General features: G+C 39.6%; 2 protein-coding genes across 4 annotated transcripts; both read right to left on the reverse strand.

Moving 5' to 3' along the window:
• Window positions 1-429: 429 nt before the first annotated feature.
• Window positions 430-5,233, reverse strand: LOC144195196 (uncharacterized). Its single transcript, XM_077714647.1, has 7 exons — window positions 5,210-5,233; window positions 4,167-4,225; window positions 2,211-2,370; window positions 2,078-2,130; window positions 1,772-1,869; window positions 1,549-1,702; window positions 430-1,476 (listed from the first exon to the last, which is right to left on the reverse strand). The coding sequence occupies exons 1-7, from the start codon at window positions 5,211-5,213 to the stop codon at window positions 430-432; spliced, it is 1,575 nt and encodes a 524-aa protein (XP_077570773.1). The 5' UTR covers window positions 5,214-5,233.
• Window positions 5,234-6,056: 823 nt separating this feature from the next.
• Window positions 6,057-12,051, reverse strand: LOC144195900 (drebrin-like protein B). 3 transcript variants are annotated; one of them, XM_077715770.1, is made up of 15 exons: window positions 11,880-12,051; window positions 10,915-10,970; window positions 10,571-10,683; window positions 10,413-10,487; window positions 10,016-10,165; window positions 9,395-9,472; window positions 9,150-9,301; window positions 9,018-9,072; window positions 8,862-8,933; window positions 8,448-8,568; window positions 8,141-8,257; window positions 7,503-7,577; window positions 7,261-7,319; window positions 7,104-7,188; window positions 6,057-6,953 (listed from the first exon to the last, which is right to left on the reverse strand). In XM_077715770.1, exons 1-15 carry the CDS (start codon window positions 11,960-11,962, stop codon window positions 6,817-6,819), a joined length of 1,428 nt encoding a protein of 475 aa, XP_077571896.1. In that variant the 5' UTR covers window positions 11,963-12,051; the 3' UTR covers window positions 6,057-6,816. The 3 variants fall into 3 exon arrangements, with proteins under 3 accessions (XP_077571896.1, XP_077571897.1, XP_077571898.1); XM_077715771.1 differs by lacking the exon at window positions 7,503-7,577; XM_077715772.1 differs by lacking the exons at window positions 7,503-7,577; window positions 8,141-8,257.
• Between the last annotated feature and the right edge of the window lie 113 nt (window positions 12,052-12,164).

A 12,164-nucleotide genomic window follows, 5' to 3' on the forward strand; every position in this document is an offset into this window, starting at 1 on the left:
ATCAAATATGATATGCATAAGGCTGTGTGGAAGTGAGGAAAAATTGCTGTGAACTATAGATTGAATAATTTATTTCTGGTTCTAAATTGTGGCATTCACCGTTATACAGGCAATAATACACATTTTTCAGCAAAAAAATAATCATTGTCCACTGCCAAACAAAAACATCCCAGAAAGTATTTCCTTTATATAGAAACAATGACTTATGGCTTACTGCTGGAACATTCAAAATTGACGCACTGAAAGATTTGCTTTTTGTTCTTGTTCCTTTTGTTCACTTGACATCACAGCCATAAATAGATGAAGAAAGATTGATCATTTATTATAATAGCACAATGTCAAATGGTTTTGAAATCCATTGAAAAAAAAGTCATAAAAAACCATAAGCATAGTTTGCAAGCAGCAGGACAGAAACTTAAGAAATCACATTTATTCTTGAGTAGAAAACGAGGTTACGCTGGGGGTCGTGTAAGCATGACCCCATAAAGGGAAGGGGTACGGGTTAGGGTAGACGAGAGCGGAGTGAACTGCATTGACAGGAAAATGACGATATGTGAGCTGGGATTGAGGTATTCTCATTCTGGGGAGGAGAACCGGCTGTTGCGAAGTGCTCCGTAGATTAGGGTCTCTACCAGAGATGTTATGAGACTGCTCGCGGCTTAACCTCTGCTGGGCGGGAAGAAACTTTGCTGGCATTGCCCTCAATGTTTCCCAAGGCCAGGAGTACGGATGGATGTCTTTAAAATATTTGCCATTATGCGTCAAATATTGGATCCTGTGGCTCGGCCGGATTGGAGCGGGTCGCAAAAGCTGTGCAGATTTTGTTGGAACTTTGCTGAAACTGGAGGAAGACGATGACGAGACCCTGTCAGATTTCAATTTGGTAAGTGAACGAAAAGGATGCTCAAGGCCTTTGCGTGGATCTTTAAACTTGCTATCATGTGCTAAGGGGTTGACTTGATTTTTATTTTTTCTTTCTACAGCTTGATCTTTTGACAAATCTGTCATTGGTGTATTATTTTGGAGGTAATTGGGCGCCAAGTTGGAGTTCATTGCGGTATTATTATCATCCTCTGATGCGATGGAGGCTGGGGATCCACTCCTGGAGGACAAAGAGCTGGAAGAGAGTGGGCGTGGCGAGCTTTCCGAGGACTCGCACTCATAGCTGCCGGAAGCCGGAGATGAAGAGCGGCGGATAACAGAAGGCCTGTCTCTCCACTCAATTTGCGGGCTCGCTCGAAGGCTCGCCTGAGCTATGCGCTTCTTCTTCTCCAGAGGAGAGATGACCTCTCCGACGACTGAGGAGATGTTCCCCGGCCAAGGCCTTGCTGCCGGGCCACGCAGCAGGTGGGGATATGCGTAAAGGTCAGGGGTGCTTGGCCCTTGTGGCTCCTGCCTGTCGGGGGTGCCAGACCAGAGAGCGCAACTGGGAAACATGGCTGCTTTCATCTGTAGAGCAGCCTCCGAAAGCAGTCTCTGTAAAAGAACATAGTTTCAAATCGGAATAATCAACACAAGAAGCTGGTTTTATTCAGCGTGATGTCATACCTCAGAATCTTTCTCTGACTTGCTCCTTTTCACTTTCCACTCAGCTTTGTTGGTCTTCTCCTCTGAAGGATGCTTATAAGGCTTCCTGGGCTTGTTGAGAGGCAGAGGTTGATCATCTTCTCCTTTTAGATGTCTTTCATAGGGCAATATCAGCCTGCAACATGAGGCAAATTGTAAGTCCAAGTATGGATTTATATGCGAAGAAATGAAGGAAGGGCTCTACCTCTCGTAGTGTCTGCGAGTACAAGTTGCAGCACTGGTGCTTCCGGGACTCCCTCCCAGTTCATCGTATACTTTCTTCCACAGGCGGCGCATTGTCACCTGTTGACAATGTCACATTGTAACACTACACATTTATCTGGGTAGTAAATGCAACATTGTTTTAGTTGTAAGAGTTAAAAAGATGTTCTGTGTCCCAACATTGTGCATTTTTATTGACCTTTTTTTTAGCATCTGTTCCATTTAACAAATATCAATCCCCTGCACTAGCAACAAATAATGAATAGTTACATGAAGGGTACTTACTTACCGAATTATATCCTCCCAATTTTTCAACTGTTTTGAAGATCATCCAAAGGTCAACTGGCAGGATAACAAAGGCACAAGTTAAGATTAAATGAAATGGATTACAACTCATTAAGTTTAAGCAGCAAAATACTCACTCTGCTTGAAGCCTAAATGTGGGATTCTTTCAATGGGGGAGCCCCGTTCCTTCATGAAGGAGTGAAGACTTGATACAAAGGACTTCTCGTCAATATGCAGCGAGCTGAGTCGCAACCCATCCTTGCAATTGTCGTGCAATTCAGTGACTGGTTGAGAAGCCTAGTCAAAAAACAAAATAAAATAAATACTGTATTAGGAAATCCATCCATCCATACCAGCACATCTTATTTACAAAGAAAGTGGTCGGAATGCAAGTCTGCTCTTGTTTCTTTTTAGCAAACAGAAATATTTAAAGTCCTCTAGAAAATGTGATAAACAATAGATAGCATTTCACAAACGGTTATTGCACCTTTAACACCTTTCCAATGTTTCAAAGTTGACAAAGTCACGATTAGCTGTTTGCAAGCATGCAGAAATGAAACAGTGAGTCTTTGCACAAAAGTGCCTAATTTAGAGAAGTTGAGCGGTGTGTTGAAGAAGAGAACCTGCTATTAAAAGTACTTCATGTTCACATGACATTGACTGTGAACTATTGTTACCGGTCAAATCTGGCTAGTCTAAACACTTTTCTACTTTGTAAAGGATGATGAGTCATAGCAAATATTCAAACATGACATCTCACTTTGAATAGATTGAAAGTATAATAAAAAAAAAAACACTCATTTGACTCAATACATTTAGATTTTTTTTTTCCCCTGAAAATAAAAAGGATGTAATGGCAGTCATTCTATAATAAACAGCTCAAGGTGGTTTCATGTTGAATCTAGTTCCTCTCTGTGGTTCCTGGTTCCGAGAAGTCGGCCAGCAAAGTGAGTAATAGTGAAGGTGCGGACCTCCAGGCGAGCCCCAACTGAGTCACCCTTTATCTGCCCGGCACCGCTCTTCCAGCTTTTCCGTTTATTTATGTGAACGTCTCAAATGTTTGAAATACAGCCCATGCGGTTTTTAATGAGGCGAAATGAAAGTTCTCACCAAATCAAAACTTGACTTAACTGCTGTACATGTCATAAGGACATCATTTTTTGTGTGTTTTTGTTCTCCAATTCTCAATGATGCTGTACAAAAGGGCTGCCAGTACAGACATGAATATTAACACACACACCATTAACACATATTTTTATCATTCAACTTTTTTGACACCTTTTGTTTTTGTAGAACTGAATAAAGGCGTGATGTTACACCCAAGCTAGACTAGATGATTATGTATATGAAACATATATACATCATTTCTCTTTTTTTTTTCTCAATGGCCATGTATTGTTAAAAAGTATGTAATTAGAATTATCGTAAAATACAGTAGAGGTAATTGTCCTGAGCAGATAAGAACCCAATTCCATCTCTGATTCTTTAATATGTTCAGATTTAATTTAAAAACTAGCCTTACTATGTGAAACCCAGTCCAAGTAAGGTCATGCAAATATATATATTTTTTATTTCAAAAGTGCCTTTCAATATTTTTAAATTTCTACTGGTCAATATAAAGAAAATATTACAAATACAATTGCTGTTTCAATCTTACGGTTTTGCTTGATGTGTTTATAATTGTTCCAAATTGGCAGTAACAGAAGATACTCAATATCATAGATAGAATTTAGTTAATTTTAGAATTCATATAAAATTTAATGATGTTACAATTTACTGACAATAGCAAAAACACCTGCGACCTGAGAAAGTTTGATGAACTATTTTGTATTTCTCACATCACTGCTCCAAAGGTCAAATATGCACCTTAAAAAAAAAATCATGCGATCCTTCTTACTCATTTCACAAGCTTATCTGAAAGACGTGCAATAGAGCGCTTCAAATTTGCACTCCTTATGAAATTCGACAAAAAGGGAAATGAGAGTGCGTCTTTGTGGAGTCATGTCTGCAGTCACACATTAACTGTAACAGATGAAAATAGCTCAGAGTGAAACCTGCGGGCCAATCGACGTTTTATCGGCGGTTCCTCTCACCTCGCCCGATGTCTCCATGTTTTCTTCACTCGCCAACGTCAAACTGTGGTCCTCATTAGCTGAACCACAAAGTTAACAATAATTCAGTTGGCATTATATTCTAACATATGATCATATGAACATATTGTCCCCGGATCCTAATGTGAAACCACAGGTAGCAAACCACTTCCCACTCACACCCTAACACTCACACTTGCACACCACTGGAGGATATTGTGATATGCACATGACACTGTACATTGTTTTAATCTGTAACCACAATATTAGTTACACCTGCACCCAGATCCCATGAGATCTCCCACATAAGCTAAATCTCTATTGGCTTTTATTGGCAAATCGTAGTGTTATCATTGTACTCTAAGCACTAAACTACTAACTGAGTCTACACTACATTTGAAAAGTTAGGGGTCATTGAAATGTCTTAGTTTTTTCATTGCCTACTGATGACTATGTTTCTTATTGTTATGAAAGTGATCTGAACATTGAACAATTCCAAACATCTGTACTACATTGCCATGCATTTTTCTAGTGTCCATCAAAAAGTCAATGTTTTTCTGATTTCTAGTTTGAGTTTTGTATTACAATATTTAGTCCAAATTAAAATATCTATTTAAAAACATGCTTTTTTTAAAGAGGGAAAAAAATCAAGAACTTACATTTCCAGATAAATGAGTCTGTTTAGTCTGAGGTGTCTGCTGTTCTCAGCCCGTCAACCAACCACTGTATCGTTTTGTGCGTAAAACCAACATACTCCTTTTGAGATGGCTTGCTTCCTGTGCTGCGGCTTCAAATTTGTATTCAGCTTTCAATATAACCTCTGACTTCTCTATTTCTTTGCTGAGAGTTGTATTCCAAGTTGTATCACTTCTACTTTACTGTTTATTTAAAGTATATTTGAACCAATCAACAAATTGAAAATGACCTTTTTTTGTTTGTCAAAAATATACTTTCATGGCCCATGAATGACTTTCATCGACCATCTCAATGTTGTGGTCAAAACTAAAATTCAACATTAAACTTTAGACAATTAATTGGATTCTTACCCATCTTTAGAGGACGACTTCCAACGAAATCCTTTTGTGACTGGAGTTTAACTTGTCCTAACACAAGGTGTCAAAAATACTGCACACATTCATTGGTTGACACATCACACACAATGTGACCCCCCTCTTCTTACTAATATCATTACTCTTGTGTCATTGCTTTAAGATAACCAGAGTTCACAATGACACACGGTGTCTGTGCATTACTCATTATATTTCCACCCGTTTTCAGACAAAGTGAGAATTTAGTGTTGTTTTCCAAATGGTCATTGTGTGTTTGAACCATTGCATTCAACTGAGTTTGATTATTCATTCCAACATTTTTTCCATTCATTCCACTTATCCTCACAACATTGTGCTGGAGCCCATCCCAGCCAATTTTGGGCAATAGATGGTGGACACCTAGAGTTGTTTTGATAACATTTGCAATATATTCAATCAAATTGTTTACATGATGGGGAAACCTTACATGTCTCACAATGAATTATTCCAATGATAGTATATATTCTATTGATATTGTGCATATATAAACACACTAATTTCAGCTCTATTACACTTTGCCTATCTGTACACCCAGTGTCAGCTCCAAAAATAATTGTTGGTCCCAAACATTAACATTTCACCATGCCTCTATCAACTAAGCATGTAAGAGAGGTGGAAAAAAAAGATTTTCTTCCAATGAAATGAAACTTACGCATGAATTGCATTGATTCCTCCACGGCATTTCAGCCCAGGAAAGTGATTGAAATGGTGTTGCCTTTACATCAAGTTCCTCTTTAACCTCAGAAAACCCCTGACAATTCTCTCATTGAAAAGTTTTTGAGCATGAAAAGAGCTGACCACAAAAGGGATTTATTCATTTTATTATAAAGGCTGGATTACAATAGACTCTGGCAAACTGCATAACGAGACAGGATGCGTCATTTTGGTCAACTGATGACGAACAATATTTTCAAAAACTAGAATGACGTTTCAAGATCAAACAACTATGGCATTCTGTAAAATGTCAAAGTTTCTTTTTCATTATATTCACTCTCAATTTCACGGTAATCTCACGATTAAAACTATCCACAGTGCACTGAGGAAAAAGTTGAATACTTTCAAATATAAGGACCAAGAAAGGGAAATTTACTCAATTCATAAAGGCAACCAACATGAAGAAAAACAAAGCAAAAAACCCAAAACCAAAATTCATATCCAATCAAATACACAAATTGAAATTCATACATGATCTGTTGAAAGTCACATGAAATGAGACATTTGGTCTTGCGAGAACAAAATGAACAAGAGGGGTAAATTCAACTAGTACCACATTTTTTTCCACCACCTGCAGACGATGCTACTGCAATTAATAATGAAATGATGTGACATACATGAGTCAATTTGTGAGGAATGTTGACTTAAGTACTGTGTATGCTCAGAAGATTTCAAGATTCAAACTAAGGCTCATCACATTTACAGGTAAAGTGGTAGAGGTGACTTAACGTGCTTACAACATGAATTTATTCATGGAGCTGGTTTGAAATGATCAATTGGTAATGTCCAGGCCTTTCAGTTAAATGTACACCCATTGGTCCATGATCTGGAGCGGCTCAGTTAGCGGCAGACTATACGAGTTCGACGTAATTGGCCGGGAACATGCCAAAGTGGCCATTGGGCCCGTATCCTCGCCACCATCCCTCATCTATCATCTCGATCCCGGTGATGATTTCATCAGGGTCGAAGGAGATTTCTGTATCGTCGGCTAGGAGGCAAAGAGTCACTCATATTACTGAGAAATTCTAACATTGGCAACGTTTTCAAAGAACCTAGTACATTTTTAAGTTTTGGGACTGTGTTTGTAACCCTGGATTAAAATGACTATGCCATATAACCGTAATAAAAATGTATTTACCAGCCTCATAATCATATAAGGCCCGAGCACAGATTCCTCGATCTTGCGTCTCCTCAGCAGGCACCTCATAATTGTTCTCCTCAACCTGTCAGAAAGAGAGTGTCCTTCATTTGTGTCCCAGAAATATCATTTTTTACAACAAGGGGAAAAAAATCACCTGCGGGGGGTCCTCATTTTTCGGCTCCTGAACAGTAGGGCTTGCAACTGGCTCTTCTTCTGTTGAAAGAAAATAAAGAAGCCTAGTCATGTTTTTATCTTCCGATAGATGGCAGCAGGTGGCTGCTGTTGAGTAGATAGCCAGAATGGCCGGAAGGAATGAGCTATGATAGCAAATCATGTTTCAAATTAACCCAATGAGAGGGTAACTTGGTCCATGAAAGGCTTAAGGTGATGCCCCACCTTTCAATTGCTCCTCGGGGGCTTCCTTCTGCTCGTCATACTCACACCTAGAGTTTCCATCATCCACATCGGGCTCTTATCACGCAAAAACACAAGCACAGACATGCGTGTACACACAGGATGGAAACCACTATGAGTAGCAGGCATGATTAATTCAATGTGAACAAAAAGGATTAGATTGGAAGTGAAATGATGACATGAAATGACTCAATCCTGAAAAGCAAAATAGCTTCAAGGAAAAGTTCTGATTTCCTTTAAGCAATTATATATTAACATGGTTGAAAGACAAAGTTGTCCCTTGTTCATTGTGGATTTTATCACATTTCTAAGAAATAGCGCTTCCTCTAATTTGAAGTGGAGTGTTTTGGAAAGTTGAGCAAAAAAAAACAGCTGATCACCGAACTTTTAAATTAAAAAAAAAAGTTGTCTGAATTAATGGCTCAGCCATCACAATTCATTAATAAGGACAGTTGATGCATAGTTAGCAAAAAAAAAATTCAGATTTCACACACAACAAGCAAAATTGTTTTGTTTTGCAAGTGGAATTTTCCTAATGCAAAACAAAGTTTGGGAAACATCAATTTTGATCAGTCACGAGATATGTTGTGTGGTGTGTCTTTGAGTGTGTAGGCTCACACCTGCAACAGGGACAGGGACAGGTGAGGGGGGGCCTGTCGGCACCGGGGACACTTGACGCTGAGGGGGTTCAGCCTGCTCGTTCTCATTCTTAGACAGAAAAGGACTTTGCAGGCGCCCTGAGTAAAGCACCCCCACATGGAGTCCAAGGCATGCACGAATGGAGGAGAGGAGAAAAGAACGGTGGAGACACAATGGAGACAGACAAACAGGTTAAGTGTGATCATGGACAGATATAGCACTAAAGAGGGTGGAGTTTAGACAAATGTCGGATCGGCCAATATTTCCAGTGTTGGGGCTGGGTATTACCTGGTTGTGGGCTGGGAGGGGCAGCAGAGGGCACATTTGAATCACTTGTCATTCCTCTTTCTCTCTGCTTGAACATGTCTCTGGGGTTGGTGGTTCGTTGAGAGATTAGTGAAGCTGCCTCCTATCATAAAACACATCAGCTCATTAGACACTAACTGCTAAGAAAAACCTACATTGAAAACAATGTCTAATGGAACCTATAACATTATATTGTGGATATACATCATTAGTTAACAACTCAGCCTAAATTAAAAGGTTATTTTTTATCAAGTGTTTCAGTGCTTTTGGCGATGAAGGATATCCAGTTATGTCTAGTCCTATATAAATCCATATCCTAACACACAAAGTGGAATAAACGCAAAACATTTGGGTATTATCACGTAATAGCATTTCTTTGGACAAAAGGGGACTCACATTGGCCTTTTCCACAGATTCCCCTGGCCTGCCTGCTTTCTTCTGAGCTGACTCCATCTGATCCTGCTGCTCCTGATGGTGGTCACATTAAAATTTAGCTTTTGTATGTTTCCATATCATTTTTGCTTGGAAAAAAAACCCAACATGCTCACTTACCCAGCGTTGTTTCTCTTTCTCTTTGCTCTCAGCCTCCTGCTGCTGCTGGTACTTCCTATCAAACCAAGGCTCCAATCAGACCAGTAACATTTCAGTCAGTCATTCCAGACTGTCTTAGTTATCACCACCTACTTTTGTTCCTCAATTTGAACAGCCCTTTCCTTGTCCCGTTTGTCCCTCTGTACTGCCTCTTTGACTTCCCTATCTTTCCTCTCTTTCTCCAGATGCTGGCGCTCTTCATCTGCCCTGCGCCGTTCCTCCTGGCGACGTCTCTCCTCCTCTTTCTTGGCGACAAAAAATGACAGATGGCTATTAGTGTAATTGCAGTGACCATTAAAACTAAATCAGAATGATATACAGTGAAAACCCAAGCGTACCTCAGCCTGGGCCCAGAAATTGTCCTTGTTGGTCTTTCTGATTTCTGACATAGCATTGGTCTTCTGATACACAGAGCCCTGTAAAAAGAACAACTAACATCAGTTAGTAGGACGACACGATCGAAGAAAATGGATCCCGAACATTAGAGCACATTCAGAAAAACAACCATTCACATCAAATGCGTTGAGACAAGACCGAATTTTGAATTTTACGCAGATGGCCAAAGCGCGTAAACATTATTGCAAAGTGCTGACAGATAAACAAGGACATAAATCAAAATGAATGTCGATGTTTATCCCGTTAAAACCTAAAAAACTAAATTACTAACAGCAAAATCTGTTCCAACTCTAAGCCTTTGATGAAAAAAGACTTTAAATTTCAACTAATATTTGCATCATATTTAGATCAGTTGTTATCAGGGAAAAATATCACATTGCTCAAACCTCATATCAAAAATGAGATGTTTGGCTATATGGGCTTAAAAGAGAGAGCAAAATATAGTTTGAAATGGACTTGGTTTTCTTGTTTTTCACCTCATGACAATGGGTCGTGTTTCTTGCAACAATTTCAGTCCATTTTGCAAGTAACAAAACATTGCATGAGTGGAGAATAGGACGTACCACGGGACCCTGAGGGCCACTGTCTTGGTAGCGGCTGGAGGTTTCTTTGTGGAAGCTGTAGTTGGCCCCTGACGCCTTGGCCACTTTCTGCATGATCACCTCAGGTTCAACATCCTCCTCGGCTCGGGCATTTACTGTTACATGGGCCCCCTAAAACACATTCAAATGAAAGTTCCATTCATTGCCAAGTCTGCCATGCGGTTGCTCTTATGATATACGATGTATGACACAGAAACTGCTCCAACTGAGCCTTTTTCCACAGTTGCATGCATCTTTGATGAATGTTCTTTTTTTGGTGTCGTCCTCCAAAGATTAACAATGTACAATTCAGCAGATTTTAAACACAAACAGATGTTGGGAGAAAAGTCAAAGGCATATTGAAATCAGTGCTCGTTACCTTAAGAAAGTTTGCCATGGAGCTCACATGATTTGCACAAAGTCCTTTCCTGGCATCTTTGACTCCTTCCCCCGTCTGTGGCACAAACAATTAGTTCTTAATGACACAATTACTGGCAAGAGTCGAGCAAATACATTGAGGAGGAGCGTATTACTAACCCAGTTGATGAGGACGTATTTAGGAAGACCAGAGTTGGGATCTTCAACCCGGCAGAATGCATACATGATTTTTCCACTGTTTAACTCTTCCACCAGCTCCTCCAGTCCTCCATCTGATAGACAAACATTGTGGGAATAGTCAAAAGGCTGCTGTGGTTGCTTGTATAACAGAGAACATTTTTTTGCCTTAGCAAATGAAGGGTTGAGACAGCACAGGCAAGCGGTTGCTTTGTGCTGATCTTCCAGTGCTATGCTAGCATGCTGACAAGTGACATTCCGACACACATTTGAGGTTGTTGTGTTGAGATTCCAAAAGCTTGATAACGACATAACCAATTACTCACCTCCTTTTTCTGCCAGGCGGATGTCATTGCTGTTTCCTTCGTAAGTGAATAAGGCCCTGAGGAGGAGAGTTGGAAAAAATATTTGCAGTAATGTTGCTCCTCTTGATAGTTGCATTTCATGAAGGCTACAAATGCTCTATGCGTGAGTAAGCCAAATTCTTTCCATGTTTCTATGCGCTTAATTAAAATAATCATCTCCTTGATTTAAAATACTCCTGGGAGTGATAATTTTATTTTTGCACTCATCGTGCTCTCTTAACTGCAATTTCAAAAACAGTCACTTCACATAGTTGGAGCATTTCACATCTTATAAGCCGATTGCGCCTCATAGTAAATTACACGTCATAAGATTGCTAAAGAAATCCTACCACATCCTGCATCTATTATAAAACACTAAAATTATAAATCATCCATTAGATTTCTGAAACCTTGAGACATAGCTATTACAAAAGAATATTTTAAAGTCATTTGATAGAACCAAAATAGAATTTCAGGGAATTAATTGTTAAACTTAAAATACAATAAAATGAAAGTTTGTCAAAATTTCCACATCCTTACTTAACCAGGAAGTACCGTACGTACTAATTCAATACTTAAGAGGGGGAGGAGGTACAGAAACATATTATTTTACAAAAATGCCCGTGCATTTCAACAGCTGTTGCATGGCTTGATATTAAAATATGAACTATTGAAATAATGGATGATGGAATTTGAGGTAATGCAGCATCTGTGCAAAAACGGACAAAACTATTGGCAGCATATGTTAAGAAATACAAATGCACGGTGATGAAAAGATGAATACATGCTAAGATCAAAAAGGAGAGACATTAGATGAACGCAGCAGACAACTTAACGTGACTTCCCGACTGACCATCTCCCATGTTAGCCAATATCAAAGCGCATAAAAAAAACGATGTCTCCGCCTTACACCTCAAAGTTTTGGAGTGTGATTTGCAGATCCTTACCAGTTTGTATTGGATTTTTCATTAACGACTTCATTGTAGGCCGCTGATAACGCGGCCCCGTTTTTGCTAAGGTTTACTGCCATGGTTGTATTGAGAGAAGCTAGCCAGCTAGCTTTCCTGTCCTATCCGGGATGCGCCCTTCCTTGATAGAGGGAGGCGTGGCATAGGGGGCGCTGCTGCCTTTCAGGAAGTCAACGGGCAGCGTGAAGGGGCGGTGCTTGTCTCCATCGCAAGGGGACACAAAAAGCATGAATAAACTTATGCAAGTCTGCCCTCATTCTTAAT

This window comes from Stigmatopora nigra, chromosome 4 (assembly GCF_051989575.1).
Source record: "Stigmatopora nigra isolate UIUO_SnigA chromosome 4, RoL_Snig_1.1, whole genome shotgun sequence".
NCBI classification, from domain to species: Eukaryota; Metazoa; Chordata; class Actinopteri; order Syngnathiformes; family Syngnathidae; genus Stigmatopora; species Stigmatopora nigra.

Coding starts and splice junctions, on each gene's coding strand:
- LOC144195196 (XM_077714647.1), bottom strand. Junction 1,703..1,771: donor ACTCGCAGACACTACGAGAG/GTAGAGCCCTTC, acceptor CTCATGTTGCAG/GCTGATATTGCCCTATGAAA. Junction 1,477..1,548: donor AGTCAGAGAAAGATTCTGAG/GTATGACATCAC, acceptor GTTCTTTTACAG/AGACTGCTTTCGGAGGCTGC.
- LOC144195900 (XM_077715770.1), bottom strand. CDS start 11,962: ATGGCAGTAAACCTTAGCAAAAACGGGGCCGCGTTATCAGCGGCCTAC. Junction 8,569..8,861: donor AATCTGTGGAAAAGGCCAAT/GTGAGTCCCCTT, acceptor GTTTTATGATAG/GAGGCAGCTTCACTAATCTC. Junction 7,578..8,140: donor TGTCCCTGTCCCTGTTGCAG/GTGTGAGCCTAC, acceptor TTGCGTGATAAG/AGCCCGATGTGGATGATGGA.